General features: G+C 40.0%; 1 protein-coding gene across 2 annotated transcripts in view; it reads right to left on the minus strand.

The window, feature by feature from the left end:
- vps13c (vacuolar protein sorting 13 homolog C) overlaps positions 1-16301 on the minus strand; it is a 387651-nt gene that overhangs the window by 182701 nt on the left and 188649 nt on the right. For both annotated transcript variants that reach the window (XM_063070973.1, XM_063070975.1), the window contains exons 45-50: positions 12530-12677; positions 10816-10963; positions 8645-8778; positions 7141-7310; positions 4880-5112; positions 3522-3754 (exon numbers count right to left, since the gene is read on the minus strand). In XM_063070973.1, coding sequence (XP_062927043.1) covers positions 3522-3754; positions 4880-5112; positions 7141-7310; positions 8645-8778; positions 10816-10963; positions 12530-12677 — 1066 coding nt within the window. The remainder of the gene's footprint in view (positions 1-3521; positions 3755-4879; positions 5113-7140; positions 7311-8644; positions 8779-10815; positions 10964-12529; positions 12678-16301) is intronic.

Consider the following 16301-nt stretch of genomic DNA (forward strand, 5'->3'; position numbering starts at 1 on the left):
GGTAACTTCCTCATAAAACTCATGTAAGATTGTTTAGACCCGACTTATCAACCACATAGCCATGCTGACTCTAGCTAATCAGTCTCTGTCTCTCCAATACTTGATATATCCAGTCCTTTAGAATACCTTCCAATAACTCAATAACATTCACACTACTGATGTCAGGCTCACTGGCCTATAATTTCCAGGCTTAATCTTACAGCCTCTGTTAAACAATGGAACAACATTAGTTATCCTCAAATCCTCCAAAACCTAAGGGTATTTTAAATATCCCTGCAAGGGCCCCTGCAATTTATACACCAGCCTCCCACAGGGTCCGAAGTAACACCTTGTCAGGCCCTGGAGATTTATCCACCCTAATTTGCCTTGAAACAGCAAACACATCCTCTTCTCTTAATCTGTATAGGGTCCATGACCTCGCTGCTGAACTGCCTCACATCTATAAGACCCTGTGGTTGTCTCCCAAGTAAATACAAGTATAAAATATCCATTTAAGATCTCCCCCATCTCTTTGGGGTCCACACATCAATTACCATATTGATGTTCCAGAGGACCAATTTGTCCCTTGCTATCCTTTTGCTCTTAATATATTGGTAGAAGCCCATAGGATTCTCCTTCACCTTGTCAAAGGCAGCAACCTCATGTCTTCTTTTAGCCCTCCTGATTTCCTGCTTACATGTTCTCTTGCATTTCTATACTCAAGTACCTCATTTGTTCCTGTCTGACTATACCTACTTATGCTCCTCCTCCTTTTTGTTCACCAGGTCCTCAATATCTCTCAAAACCCAAGGTTCCATAAACTTATTATCCTTATCTTTTATTCTGATGTGAATATACAAACCACGTACTCACAAAATTTCACTTCTAAAGGCCTCCCACTTACTAAGTGCACATTTGCCAGAAAATAACCTGTCCAATCCACACTTGCCAGATCCTTCTTGATACCATCAAAATTCGCCTTTCTCCAGTTTGGAATCTCAGGACCAGATCTATCCTCTACCATAATTACCTTGAACCTAATGGCATTATGATCACTGGATGCAAACTGTTCCCTTACACAAACTTCTGTCATCTGCCCTGTCTCATTCCCTAACAGGTGTCCTATTGCACTCTCTCTAGTTGGGATTTTTATGTACTGATTAAGGAAACTTTCCTGAACACATTTGACAAACTCTATCCCATCCCGTCCTTTTACGGTATGGGAATCCCAGCCAATATGTGGGAAATTAAAAGGACCAACAATCACAATCTTACGTTTCTTGCAACAGTCTGCAATCGCTCTACAAATCTGCTCCTCTACATCCTGCAGACTGTTTGGTGGTCTATAATATTATCATGGTCATACCTTTATTATTCTTCATTTCTACCCATAAGGTCACACTAGGCAAGCCCTCCAGTCTGTCCTGATTGAGCACTGCCATTACATTTCCCTGTCTAGTAATGCCACCCCTCCCTCTTTAATCTCTCTCACTCTATCACGTCTAAAACAATGGAACCTTAGAACATTGAGTTGCCAGTTCTGCCCCTCTTACAACAAAGTCTTACTAAAGGCTACAGTGTCATAATTCAACATGCTGATCCATGCCCTAAGCTCATCGACCTTTCCTACAATACTCCTTGCATTGAAATATAAACAACTCAGAATATTAGTCCCACCATGCTCAAGGGGCCAAATGACTTACTCCTATTCCTTGTGTTCGTTGAAGACACTGAAAACTCACTGCATTAGAGAAGTGTGACGAATGCTGTCTCTGTAAAGTTCTCCAATGTTAACATCCACTCGCAGGCCAGTCTTTGGCTTGTTTCTCGAATTATGTTTAACCCTCTCCACAGAGGGAGTACAGTGTCCACTTGACACTGAGTTGGATGATCAGCCATGATCATACTGAATGGCGGTGCAGGCTCAAAGGGCCGAATGGCCTACTCCTGCACCTATTTTCTATGTTTCTATGCCTGACACTACATTCTGGAGTACTGTTACAGCAATAGATTACCAAGAAGTTGGGGAAAAATGTTTCCAAGGATGTTATCTAAACCTCCCTGAAAAAAAAATTAACGATCTCACTAACTTGTAGGAACACCTAACCTTGGACAATCAAAATGGAGGGGCAGCATTATGGAAGGTGAACTCTGGCTCTTTTAAAGAGCATTTGCAATCCCAAAAAAAAAACTAGAAGCACCACTTCTCATTCTACTCGTCCATTTACCTTCTGTGACAAGTAGCTGCTATCTAATCTTTCCCTGAATCTGTAGATCCCACAAAGAACCAAAATAAAAGCAAGACATCCTCAATCCTGAAGAAAGCATTCATCTTGTTTCTGAGATGGCAGGTTTGTCATGAAGAGAGAATACACTGAGATAATATCCTTACACTCTTGGAAAAAATGGGAAACAATCACTTTGAAATGTACAAAATTCTTAATGGGTTTGACAGGGCAGGTGCAGGCTTATCCTGGCCAAGATGTCTGGAACAGGGGTTACAAGCTAAAAATGAAGCGGCTAAGCCATTCAACACTAACACAAGGTGATATTTTTTCCATCCAAAGGACAATTAGATTTTGGAATTCTCTATCTCAATCTGCAAAGAAGGCTCAGTACTGAATGCTTTCAAGACAGAAGGGAATCTAGAGATATGGAATACAGAAAAATAGTATGAGGTAAAAAGATCAACCATCATTTTAATGAACAGTGGAGGAGACACAGGGGTTAAATGGTTTATTTCTGCTTCTACATATTTTTCAACTGTAAAGTATGCCATTCGCCATCTCAACCACTCCATGTGCATCTGGTAACCACTCTGGGTAAAGGAGTTTCTCCTGAAAGCGTTAATGGATTTGCTAGAGATATTCATAATTGTAGCCCCTTGTTTTGGGCTCTCCAACAAAACTTCTTTCTTTGCACTGTCAAATCCTGTACCAGTTCACCCAAATATATTACTAAAAGGATGTTGCTAAGTCTCTTTATGATATCCTAAATGGCTCTGACAAGCAGTCCTGTACATCTTTCCTGCAGAGCACAGACTCAAGTAACAAAGTTTGTTTCATGGTCACAAGAGGGCAGGTCTAAGGGACAGACAAATGCAGTAAATTCTTCTTGTAAGGTCTAACCTAACAAGTCACAAGCACAACCATCAATGGATGCTAAAGCTAATGTTGCAATCAGTATGCAAATACTCCATTCCATTATAACTACAGATCAGCAAGTGTCATAGATTGGCCCTTTGGCCACCAACACTAATTCTGTTTGCCCACATTCTACCTGTCATCCCTGATAGGCAAAAGCTTTTAAGCATCAACACCTCTTAACTTTATATAAATTCTTAAAGTCAGCCCTCAGCCTCTATCATTCCAGGAGAAACAACCTCGGACAATCCATTCTCACCCTATAACTAAAGCCCTCCAATCCAGCCAACATCTCTGAACCCTCTGCAGAACAAATACATGTTTCCTTCCATATTGTGACCAGAAATACACACAGCACTCCAAGCAAAATATGTCTTTTCCGAAAGAAGTTGTTCGTACCGTAGTTATGTTTGTTCCTCTCTTTTCCTGAAGAAATGGGCATGCCAGAACCTTTAAGTCACTGACCAATGCAATCATCCTTCGAGACTGCTTTTGACGGATGAATGAGAAGTCACACAGGAAAGAAGCAACAAGTGCAGGGGCATCAGCTTTTGATAGATTTGCCACAAACACAACTTCAGGATTCATCACCATTGCTTTCACATTGATTCTTTGTTCTGAAGTGTCCATAGCTGGAACAGAATAATAAATGTTAAGACTCATTGCAAACAATGAAAGAACCCAAATGGGTGCACAAGAACAATTTGCAATGTTTCCCTAGATCAATGATGTTCATTGTGTTGACTGCAATTTTCCTTTGTAAATTTAGCTCCATGTATCACACTTACTGAGTAAACAAAGAAAAATAAATCTTTTGTACAAAAGACTTGATACCTGACTTTCAAAGGAAATTTAAGCTTCAAATCATTTGCACACAATTCACTCTAGTTTATAACACTCCTGAGAGATTACAATGATAAGCAACTTGAAGTGATGAGATATTATACTATTTGATAAACAAGATTTTAGTCTGACGTTTCAACCCTTAAGTTTAATTTGGATATAATGTCAACAAAGAATATGCTTGAGTTAAATCCCCAAGTGGAGAGGAACTTATTTCCACTCTGCCCCAACATTATATCTCAACTGTTCCAAACTTACCTCTACCCAATTCCTTGGAGAAGATACTCTTTTTTTTTAGGTGTGGTGCAACTGGTTGAGCCACAGTCTTACAGTACCAAAGAGCCAAATTCAATTCTGACCTTTAGTTCTGTCTGTGTGGAGTTTGCATGTTCTCCTTGTGACCATATGTGTTTCCTCCAGATGCTCGAGTGCAAGTTGGTAAGTTAACTAATGCTGCACATTGCTGTCAGAGTCAATGACTGGTAAAGTCTGGAGGGGTTTAGTAACGGCATGGTGGGAACTAAAATATGGGATTAATTTAGGATTAGTGTGGACATCACAGGCCAAGCTATCTTCATTCTGTGCTACAAGTACAGATAACTCTAGGACTCAAAGAAACACATCATGCTGCTCATGGTTACTAATAATGATGCACATACATCTGGCTTCCTTCTCTGCCTCAAAAACAAAGGCTCCTTTATTAATTACTCAACACAACTTCTATAACAAAGTTGTGTAAGATTAATTCCCCAAAAGGATTGAATGCTAAGAAATAGGCTACCAATAATTTTTACTACTTTTCCCTTTAAACATACAATTCAGAAGGCCAGCTCTCCAATATGCTATGTTTTCAGAAATTTATTCTGATTGGGTAAAATTATTTGTACTTCATAAATGAAGAAAGTTATACTAACCACTGCTGGAAGGAGCCTTTCCACTCTGTTTTGGATATAGTTGGACAGATTTATCAGTTTTCTTATCAGGAACAGCCTTGATGAAGAAATCCGCTACATCCAACAGGAACTCCACACTGGCACAGACATACAGATGTTCCAGTACAGTGACGATCGAGATCTCATCCTTCTGCTGACTGTACTGCAACTCGATCATAACCTTTTCCTCAGAACCTTGCTTTTTTTCAATCATTCTGCAAGGAACATTCCAATAATTTGTAAACATTTCAAATCACAGTAAGACATTAATAGATGCCTCACACACATATAACAATATATTCAAGACCAAAGGCATTTATGATTGTAGGTGGGAATAACAATCAATGATTGCCAAATCATGGCTTAATGCAACTCGTAGACTAGAAACACGCCCTTCAGAAAGTCTAGCATATATTAAGTCAATGAACAGCATGCAAAGCAAGGACGCCTTCCTCCATGTTTCTCTGTGATTATGGAGGAAATCAGTTCATGAAAGAATCCTCAGGGAGGCTGGAGGAACTGGATACCTATGTGGAGGAGGAATTTGTTTGACTCAGACAGAGGCCGAAATTAATAAACGCTAAAATAGACCTCAACCCTTTGAATTAAACCCCCTTTAGGTTTCAAAGCTTGAACAATCCCTGAACCTCGCAGTCATGATCAAATTATGTGCAAGTACTGTCAATAATTTTGACTCAGTCTTGGATCTTAAGACATAGGAGCAGAATTAAGCCGTTTGGCCCATAGTGTCTCCTCCACATATGATCATAGCTGACCCATTTTCCCTTTCAACCCCATTCTCCTGCCTTCTCCTCGAAACCTTTCACACCATGACTAATCAAGATCCTATCAATCTCAATGTTAAATATACCCAATGACCTGGTCTCCACAGCCAGCTGTGGCATTGAATTCTAGAGATTCACCACCCTCTGACTATAAAAACAAAATCCTCCTCATCTCCATTCTAAATTGTCGCCCCTCTAATCTGAGGCTGTGCCCTCAGTCCTAGATTCTGCCGCCACAGAAAACATCCTCTTCACATTCACTCTATCTAGCCTTTCAACATTCGGTAGGTTTCAATAGAATCCCCTCTCATTCTTCTAAATTCCAGCAAGAATTCCACAGCCATCAAACGCTCCTCCTATCCTTTCGTTCCCGCAATCATTCTTGTGAACCTCCTCTGAACCTTCTCCAATGTCATCACATCCTTTCTTAGATAAGGAGCCCAAAACAGCTCACAATACTCTAAGTGAAGCCTTACCAGTGCCTTATGAAGCCTCAGCATTACATCCTTGCTTCTGTATACTAGTCCTCTCGAAATGAATGGTAACATTGCATTTGCCTTCCCACTTGCAACTTGAGTTGCACTGACTCAACTTGCAAGTTAACTTTTAAGGAATCCTGCACAAGGACTTCCAAGTCCTTTTGCACCTCTGATTTTTAAATTTTCTCCCTGTTTAAAAAATAGGTATTGTGTTTATTCCTTCTACCAAAGTGCATGACCACACACTTCCTGACACTGTATTTCATGTGCCAATTCTTTGCCCATTCCCCTGCTTCCTCAGCACTACCTGCCCCTGCACCTATCTTTGTATCATCCATAGAGCTAGTCACAAACCCATCAATTCCATCATTCAAATCATTGACACATCTTAAAAAGAAGCGGTCCCAATACTGACCCCCTGTGGAACACCACTAGTCACCAACAGCCAACCAGAGAGAGCTCCCTTTATTCCCACTCTTTGCCTCCTGCTAATCAGCCACTGCTTTATCCATGTTAGATTTTTTTTAAATAGCATGGCTTGTAGCTTGCTAAGCAGCCTCATGTGTGGCACCTTGTCAAAGGCCTTCTGAAAATCCAAGTACACAACATCCACAGATACTCATTTGTCTATCCTATTTGTTATTTCCTCAACCTTCTGGTCCAGTCTGAAAATAAGGCAGCAAGCTCAAAGTTTTGTGCACATGTGCGCTAAAAAATTGCTTATTTTATGTTGAACCATTTCAGCCATAAAGACATCCCCTTGCCTTTCATACTCAAGTATATTAACATTATTGCATCATGTAATTACACATAAACCACCATTTACAGAGCTAATGAGTTCAGGTTAGTCATTAATTAACCTCACTTCTCAGGTTAGAGGAACTCAGATAAGTGGAGCAAAGTACTGATATGGGCAAGTAGTCAGCAAATAACAAAGCTGGGCCATGATTAGAGAATAAACAAGAAAACTAATTCTGACCTCTGTGTAACCTTCTCAATCCCCGGTCTCAGATCATCCAGTGTACATGTTGTAAACTTTACAACAAACGTCAATGTCCCATCTGAGATCATCTTTCCTGAGGCAGTGGTGAGATGCAGCCTGAACTCACCCAGCTGTGAACTTTCCAGGCGTTTCACCAATCCAGTGGCCTATATCATGCAAGATATTCACAAACTCATTGAGAATTCAGCATACCCAGCTCTGTACAACAACGTTATAACAAAATATTGACATGTCAGTGACACTGCAAGTCTCAATCTGCACAAAGGTGCAAGCTGTACAAAAGTAATAGACATAATAAGAGATATTGAAATGCTGAATGTGTTACACAGACAAAGGACATAGAGAACATGTCACTGAAAATAAGAGGAAATGAAAAGTGTGCTGGAAAGGGATAGGAAAATTAAAGATTGAGGACGACAACGGCAGACGGGTGGGATAGGCAAAGGCAAGAATGATAGAAAGGTGCCAGGAGAACACCAGGACTCTGGAGGGGAGAGAGGCCTATCAAAACTATTACACAAGATGGTATGGGATAGATAATTAAAACACAGTCAAAAGTACATTTAGATGTAATTCCTGAAAAAAACTTCCGTTGAATTATTTAGAGGGAGAACCAAAGCTATGGCCGCAAAAATTACCGCTTCTTATGAAGTGTGATTAATCTCAGGGGCACCACAGTAGCACAGCAGTTAGCATAATGCTATTACAGCTCAGGGCATCAGAGTTCGGAGTTCAATTCTGGTGCTGTCTGTCAGGAGTTTATTTGTTTATTTGTGGAATGTGTGGGTTTCCTCCCACAGTCCAAAGACGTACCAGTTAGTAGTTTAATTGTAAACTGCCCTGTGATTGAACTGGGGTTAAATAGGTAGGTTGCGGGGCAGCATGGCTCACTGGGCTGGAAGGGCCTGTTACATGCTGCATCTCAATAAATAAATAAATATAAATGCTCTTAACAACATAAACTAAGTAGTACAGAGATCTGAGTGTTTCCTGATGTTACTAAAGAAACCTACAGAGCACTAGAGACAAAAATAACAACAACATTCAGGAGCTGAATAACTTAGTTCACAATGTTTGCAGTGGGTCCAAGAATCCTTGCAAAATATGATCATCTAAGTGGTCTTTTGATGTCTAAGTGTCATTATCTGGCTCAAGGCATGAAGGTAGTCAAAAAAAACATTCCATCCACAGTAAATGTTTCTGCTGCCAAGGCATCTTCAGTAAAAATGAAACAGTTGGATCAAGATAAGTACAATTGTATTGAGCAGGGATGAGCCGAATGCACAGATTAGCTGAATGCCAAGAATGACTAAGCTAGCTCAGAAAAATGTGGAAGCAATTAATGAGACACCCTTCCAATCTTCCTTATCTCATTTCAAAACACCATTACTAGCCCTGTAGAAATAAATTCTTGCTTGGACAATTTGGTAAATTTGGGAACTATAAAAAAAAGTTTCAACTCTCAAAAAAATAAGCATACCTGTTTGAGATCTTCTGTGTATAACACAATCGAAAGGGCTTCAAACTTGAAGTCAAACTTCAATGTCTCAAATGGATCGGGTTTAACCTCTAATTCTGCACGGCACACATCATCTGTATTCCCTTGTGGGCTGGCTGCACACAAAATACAAACTATGAAATGAAGCTATTATAACAATGCACAATGCACATGAGAGTTTTGTATCAGAAGTATCAAAACTAATCTAACTTTACATTTATTATGGCCAAAACATTCAGCTTCAGTTAATTATAGTACAATTATAGCATATGCTACTCTTGAAAGTGTTTTATAACAGCATAATACTCTATTCATACAACAACCTAAGACAATTGAACCAGAACCAGCTAGAAATTGGTCACGAATCACACCCAGGAAAAGGCAGCAAACATCTTTAGCCTAAAGAAGGGACAGGACCCATAATCCACCTTAACAAAGCCGGCTGCGGACTGTAGAGCTTGTATTAAAATTCAGGTTAAGTAATGCTTAAACTGACACAATAGTGTAAGTTAGTGCTGTTGCCAATGTTCCATCTTAACATTAGGTTCGTCCTGCCAACTTTGAATGTAGCCACCATGACTTTGTGGGTGTCTGGCGAGTGGTCCGGTTTCTCCTCACATACAAAGTGTGTGCCAGAAGGTTAACTGCCATTAGCATAGGTGAACAGTTAAGGGATCAAGAGAAGACAGGGAGATGATTCCAGAGAGATGACGGTGGTGCAGGCTGAGGGAATTGGGGGTTGAGCCAGGTAGCACAGCCGAGAGGGCCAGGTGTGCTTTACAAGATACTTTGTAATTAGATCTACTATACTGTCCAGTATTTCTCCACACTGAATAACTTGGTATTTCCAAGAGATACAAAGTCAGAGTTTTACGATCTGACCTACCAAGTCCATGCCAATCTCTTTGTCCATTTCCTAATCCTTTGTCCTAATCCCATTTGCCTGAATTAGATCCAGATTCGCTATGCCTTGCCTATTTATCTCTCTCTTAAATATAGTAATTGTATTTGATTCAACCACCGATAGTGCATTCCAGATATGACCCATTTTCTGTGCAAAAGTTACTCCTCCAATTCCCTTTAAAATGTGTCCTTCTCATCTTAAATCTTTGTATTCCTATTTGTAATACCCGTACTATTGAAAAAGCATTTTGACTACCCCTCTATACCACTCATATTTTGCTTATATTCTTATATTCTGCTATTGTTTCCTTTGCTCTAAGCAAAACAAGACCTAACCTCTTTCTTTAACTAAAGCCCTCCAAACCAGGCATCATCCTGATGAATCTCCTCTGCACTCTTCAGCAAACCATATCCTTCCTTTTCTGTGGTGAAAAAAATTTGAAGCAGATCAGATGTATCATCACTAACATATGACATTTGTTGTTTTGCAGCAGCAGGACAGTGCAAGACATAAAATCTATAATTACAGAAATAAACAAAATGCAAAAAATAATTAATAATTAGGTAGTGTTCATGGACTGTCGGAAATCTGATATCAGAGGGAACTGTTGAGTGTGGGTCTTCAGCTCCTGTACCTTCTTCCCCGACAGTCACTATAAGAAGAGGGCATGTCCTAGACAGTGAGGGTTCTTAGTGACGAATGCTGCCTCGAGGCACTGCCTCTTGAAGATGTCCCTGATGGCAGGAAGGTCGTGCCCATGGTGAAGCCAGCTGCATAACCCTCTGCAGCATCGTGTAATTCTGTGGAACTTGTTAGAACATATTTTATGCCATTTGTGGTCTTACAAGCACCTGCTGTTTCTTGTGTCTCCATTAGCCTAACCAGTGTTCTGTAAAGTAATAATGTAATGCTCCAAATTTTATATTCTATACCTATGAAGTCAAGCATGCTATATACATTCTTCACAACTTTATTCAAATGACCACTCATCAGCCTGTGTAGCCGTTTCAGGTACAACAAAATGAAGACAGAACCTACAGTGTACTCTCACGGTGAACAACCAATGTCAAGAATTCAGTTGCATGAGATGTGAATTTGAACAGATGCAATGCGATATACTCGGTACTATAGAGATCAACATGGATTGACTAAAAATTGAGAGAGCAACTTGTCAACCTGCTTTAGGTTAATCAAGACAGAAAAGCTATAAAATGATTATTAAATATATTAGATTCAAATGATTAAGTACCTTCAGAGAGAATGGTTGGAGAGACAATTTTTTTCTCTGGTATTTTGTTCAAGCTTTCCTTTGCAGCAGGGTGATCATCTGAAACCTCTCCAAGGTTTTCTAGCAGAATTTTCATCAAGAGCGTCAGATCATCCTGACTAACTGCAACCTGTGGTCAGGGCACATAAGAATCAACTTTTTAATCTTGTTTTACATCTTTTTTGGGGAGGATGCTTATCATCATTAACTTTCTATCAACTGAAAGCTTTTAATTATACTTGTTAATCAGTAACTGCAGTCGAAAGGGCAAATGAGGAGAAGTGGTGTTTTTCATTCCTAACATATTCTGCAAACTTCATTTACACCTCTATCATTTATTTACAATTAAATACAACTACTTTAGTATAGGAATTGATATCTATCTAATATAACTTATCCAAGTAAGGTTAGAATGAGAGAACTTTAGAAAACAGGCCTTCCTTGCTGCCTTTGCCTGTTAACCTTCTGTAACCTTTTTCAGTATTATCTTCAAGAAGACAGATGAAGAAAAACCTTTATGTTTACAGAGTCTGGAATGCATTATCTGCTGATTTGCTGGTGGCAAGTGCCATTGTGGCCTCGAAAAGGAAAGTGGATAATTATATGAAAAGTAAAAATGAGCAAGAATATGAAAACGGGCTAGGACGTGGAACTAGGGAGTTACTCTGATAGAAAGCTAGCATGGAATCGGTGAAATGACCTCCTTGTATGCCATATTCATTCTACACTTCTATTATCCTTTTTTTTGAGAAGATGAGAGATGAAAGCTGCTATAAAAGCTCACATCATAGCATCATTAGAGTATTGGCCCATCAGAGACTGGATAAGTAGGTTATCTCCCAATTGGCAAACTGTGACAAGTAAAGTACCAGGGCCTTACTGCTATTTACAAACTACGGAAATGAGGTTGAATGAAGGAGGGGACTGGCAACCCAATGTTCCACCATACAGAAATTTCAAATGTGATAGAGAGAAAGGTAAAAAAAGAGAGGCATCACAATATTGATCAGGGCAGTACGCTGGGAAGATTCCTTCTAAGGCTCTTCCAATGAAGCCATATAGCTAGACACAAAAATAAGAAAGCACTTTTTATCCACAGAACAGTTCACATTTATGTACAGTAAGTAATTAGAAGATAAAGAGAAAATTTCCCATGCACTAGCAGCAGTTACCAGACAGTTCCTGCATGACAAACGGTAGAACTGGGTGTACCTTTACTCACTGAAGTTCAAGACAGTGAAACAAAACATTCAGATAGTGCTTAACAGTGTTAATGGTCAAGGGTATTTTCAAGATCAATGTAAATTTTATCCTCCTGGAGAATCAAGGGTTCTGACATCAGGTGGTAAAGTAGAGCTGAATCCATAATGGAACACTATTGATTGGTGAAGTAGGCATAGAGGGCCTACTACTGCTCCTGTCTCTTCTGTTCTTCACATGCAAATCATTGGTGCTGATCTCAAGATTAGAATCAACCAACCTTCTCCACAAGGTAGTGTTACACAGCTCCATTTATGCTTCAGCATCATAATCAGGTAATGGTTCTCCTTTTGGTCTTCTTTATTTCTATTCTCAATATAAATTTGTTGGTATTCATATCCAGAATCACTGTAAGTGTGTGTGTGTGTGTGTGTGTGTGTGTGTTAAAAAAATGTACTGCACTTGTTTATTTGGAGACTTGGAAAAATATACTCACACTCATAGTTTTTAGATTTCCATTAATTTCTATGCCAGGGATTTGCTGATACCATGCTACAGCCAAGTTTCGTTTTATTTTCAGGAGCAAGTTTACAGGCTGCAAGATCTGAAGATCAGGCTGTTTCGAGTCTTTCTGGAGAATAGTTCTGTCATTCAGAAATAAAATAGAGAAATCAAGAAACTGCAACAGAATTGATAACAAAATTCACTCACCAACTGTGACAGAAAACGGAAAACCATTGCAGGAAATGAATAAAAACATGTAGATACAGCATATTGCATTAAAATCAAGAAATTTTATGTGCTTTTGAACATTTTTATATAAAAATTGTGCCTTGAATAATCTGTGCTTTTAACGCTGAATGCTTACACATGCTTTTAAAGCTGAATGCTTATACACCTGCAGCTATCTTTCTTCATAAAGGATAAATAATATTTACTTGCATCTGCATTCATAATCTCTTGTACCTCCAATATACCTGCATCGGTTTGAGAAAAAAACAATTGCTTATTTTAGGGCTGACAGGAAATGGAGGGAGTTAGTGCAAGGAAATGATGCCGAGGTAAAAGATCAGGCATGACTGAAGTGAATATGGGAGAAGGCTGTCAGAGCCAAGTTTCCATTGCTGCTTTTATCTCCTATGTTAATGCAACCCCAATGCTACGCAATGCAATTCAAGACTTAAAAACAGTCACAGCTTTCCCTTCAAATTACTGTGGCGTATGTGCCATATCTGACAGTTAAAACTTTATGAATTATGTAAAACCCCATCTTCATGCCAGACTCTGCTCCCATGTACACAAAAGCATTATTGAATGTTTTATTGAATGATTTAAATCTCATATCAAAATCTTTTCCACCGCTCACCCTTAACATCCTCAACGGAGAATGACAAGAAATATAGAGAGCAAGTTAAAGACAAGATACCAGGTTTTTTTTTAAATATAGGTAACTTTAAACAAATGGTGCATGATAGGGAAATTTCTTGGTGATTTCATGATCACCAGCCCAAAATCCATAAGATACACCCATAAGTATTCAGAAAGCACTATCTTTGCTGCGCAGTGTATTTGATAGGTGTCAATGAGATTCCGCCCCCCCCCCCCATTCTTCTAAACTACAATAAGTACTGGCCCAAGGCCATCAAACGCTCCTCACACATTAATCCTTTCATCTGGGATCATTCTCACAAACCTCCTCTGGACACTCTTGAATAACTACACATCCTTTCTTAGATATGGGGTCCAAAAGAGCTAACAATACTTTACATGTGGTCAGCATTACATCCTTGTTTTTATGTTCTTGTCCTCTTGAAATGAATGCTAGCTTTGCATTTCTGTTACTTATTATGAACTCAACCTGCAAATTAACCTGTAGGGAATTCTGCAGGTGGACTCCCAAATCCCTTTGCACCTCCCATTTTTGAATTTGCACCCTGTTTAGAAAATAGTCTATGTCTTTCTACCTTCTATTAAATTGCATGACCATATACTTCCCTGCACTACATTCTATTTGCCACTTCTTTGCCCATTCTCCTAATCTGTCCAATCCCTTCTCCATATGACCTGCTCCTTCACCTATCCGTAAACCATCCACAAACATGGCCACAAAGCCATCAATTCTGTCATGCAGATCATTAGCATGTAATGTGAAAAGTAACAAACCTAACACTGATCCCTGTGGAACAGCACTGGTCACCAGCAGGCAAAAAGAGAAAAAAAAACCTCCCTTATTCTCCCTCTTTGCCTTCTGCCAGTCAGCCAATTTTTCTCTTCATGCTAGTACAGTTAAAAAAAAGTTTATTAGTGCTGATTGTGGAAGGGGTACCATTGAAGGAAAACACTTGTCCTAATAGTATATAGATAAGCCTACAAGAGGAGAGGCTGTACTTGATTTGGTATTGGGAATTGAAACTGGTCAGGTGTCAGGTCTCTCAGTGGGAGAGCATTTTGGAGATAGTGATCATAATTCTATCACCTTTACAATAGCACTGGAGAGAGATAGGAACAGACAAGTTAGAAAAGCGTTTAATTGGAGTAAGGGGAATTATGAGGCTATCAGGCAGGAAATTGGAGGTTTAAATTGGAAATAGATGTTCTCAGGGAAAAGAACGGAAAAAATGTGGCAAACTTTCAGGGGTTATTTGTGTGGAGTTCTGCATAGGTAGGACAGGGAAATTATGTAGGGTACAGGAACCATGGTGTACAAACGCTGTAATAAATCTAGTCAAGAAGAAAAGTTTACAAAAGGTTCAGAGAGCTAGGTAATGTTAGAGATCTAGATCTAGAAGATTATAAGGCTAATAGGAAGGAGCTCAAGAAGGAAATTAGGTGAGCCAGAAGGGGCCGTGAGAAGGCCTTGGCGGACAGGATTAAGGAAAACCCCAAGGCATTATACAAGTATGTGAAGGGTAACAGGATAAGACGTGAAAGAATAGGACCTATCAAGTGTGACAGTGGGAAAGTGTGTATGGAACCGGAGGAAATAGCAGAGCTACTTAATGAATACTTTACTTCAGTATTCACTATGGAAAAGGATCTTGGTGATTGTAGTGATGACTTGCAGCAGTCTGAAAAGCTTGAGCATGTAGATATTAAGAAACAGGATGTGCTGGAGCTCTTGGAAAGCATCAAGTTGGATAAGTCGCCAAGACCGGATGAGATGTACCCCAGGCTACTGTGGGAGGTGAGGGAGGAGATTGCTGAGCCTCTGGCGATGACCTTTGCATCATCAATGGAGAAGGGAGAGGTTCCAGAGGATTGGAGGGTTGCGGATGTTGTTCCTTTATTCGAGAAAGGGAGTAGAGGTAGCCCAGGAAATTATAAACCAGTGAGTCTTACCTCAGTGGTTGGTAAGCTGATGGAGAAGATCCTGAGAGACAGGATTTATGAGCATTTGAAGAGGTATAATATGATTAGCAGTAGTCAGCATGGCTTTGTCAAGGGCAGGTCATCCCTTATGAGCCTGATTTAATTTTTTGAGGATGTGACTAAACACATTGATGAAGGAAGAGCAGTAGATGTAGTGTATATGGATTTCAGCATGGCATTTGATAAGGTACCCCATGCAAGGCTTATTGAGAAAGTAAGGAGGCATGGAATCCAAGGGGACATTGCTTTGTGGATCCAGAACTGGCTTGCCCACAGAAGGCAAAGAGTGGTTGTAGATGGGTCATATTCTGCAAGGAGGTTGGTCACCAGTGGAGTGCCTCAGAGATCTGTTCTGGGACCCTTACTCTTCGTGATTTTTATAAATGACCTGGATGAGGAAGTGGAGGGATAGGTTAGTAAGTTTGCTAATGACACAAAGGTTGGAGGTGTTGTAGATAGTGTGGAGGGCTGTCAGAGGTTACAGCGGGACATTGATAGGATGCAAAACTGAGCTGCAAAGCGGCAAATGAAGTTCAACCCAGATAAGTGTGAAGTGGTTCATTTTGGTAGGTCAAATATGATGGCAGAATATAGTATTAATGGTAAGACTCTTGGCAGTGTGGAGGATCAGAGGGATCTTGGGGTCCGAGTCCATAGGACACTCAAAGCAGCTGCGCAGGTTGACTCTGTGGTTAAGAAGGCGTACGATGTATTGGCCTTTATCAATTGTGGAACTGAATTTAGGAGCTGAGAGGTAATGTTGCAGCTATATAGGACCCCGGTCAGACCACACTTGGGAGTACTGTGCTCAGTTCTGGTCGCCTCACTACAGGAAGGTTGTGGAAGCCATGGAGAGGGCGCAGAGGAGATTTATCAGGATGTTGCCTGGATTGGGGAGC

The sequence above is a fragment of the Mobula hypostoma genome, chromosome 18 (genome assembly GCF_963921235.1).
Source record: "Mobula hypostoma chromosome 18, sMobHyp1.1, whole genome shotgun sequence".
NCBI classification, from domain to species: domain Eukaryota; kingdom Metazoa; phylum Chordata; class Chondrichthyes; order Myliobatiformes; family Myliobatidae; genus Mobula; species Mobula hypostoma.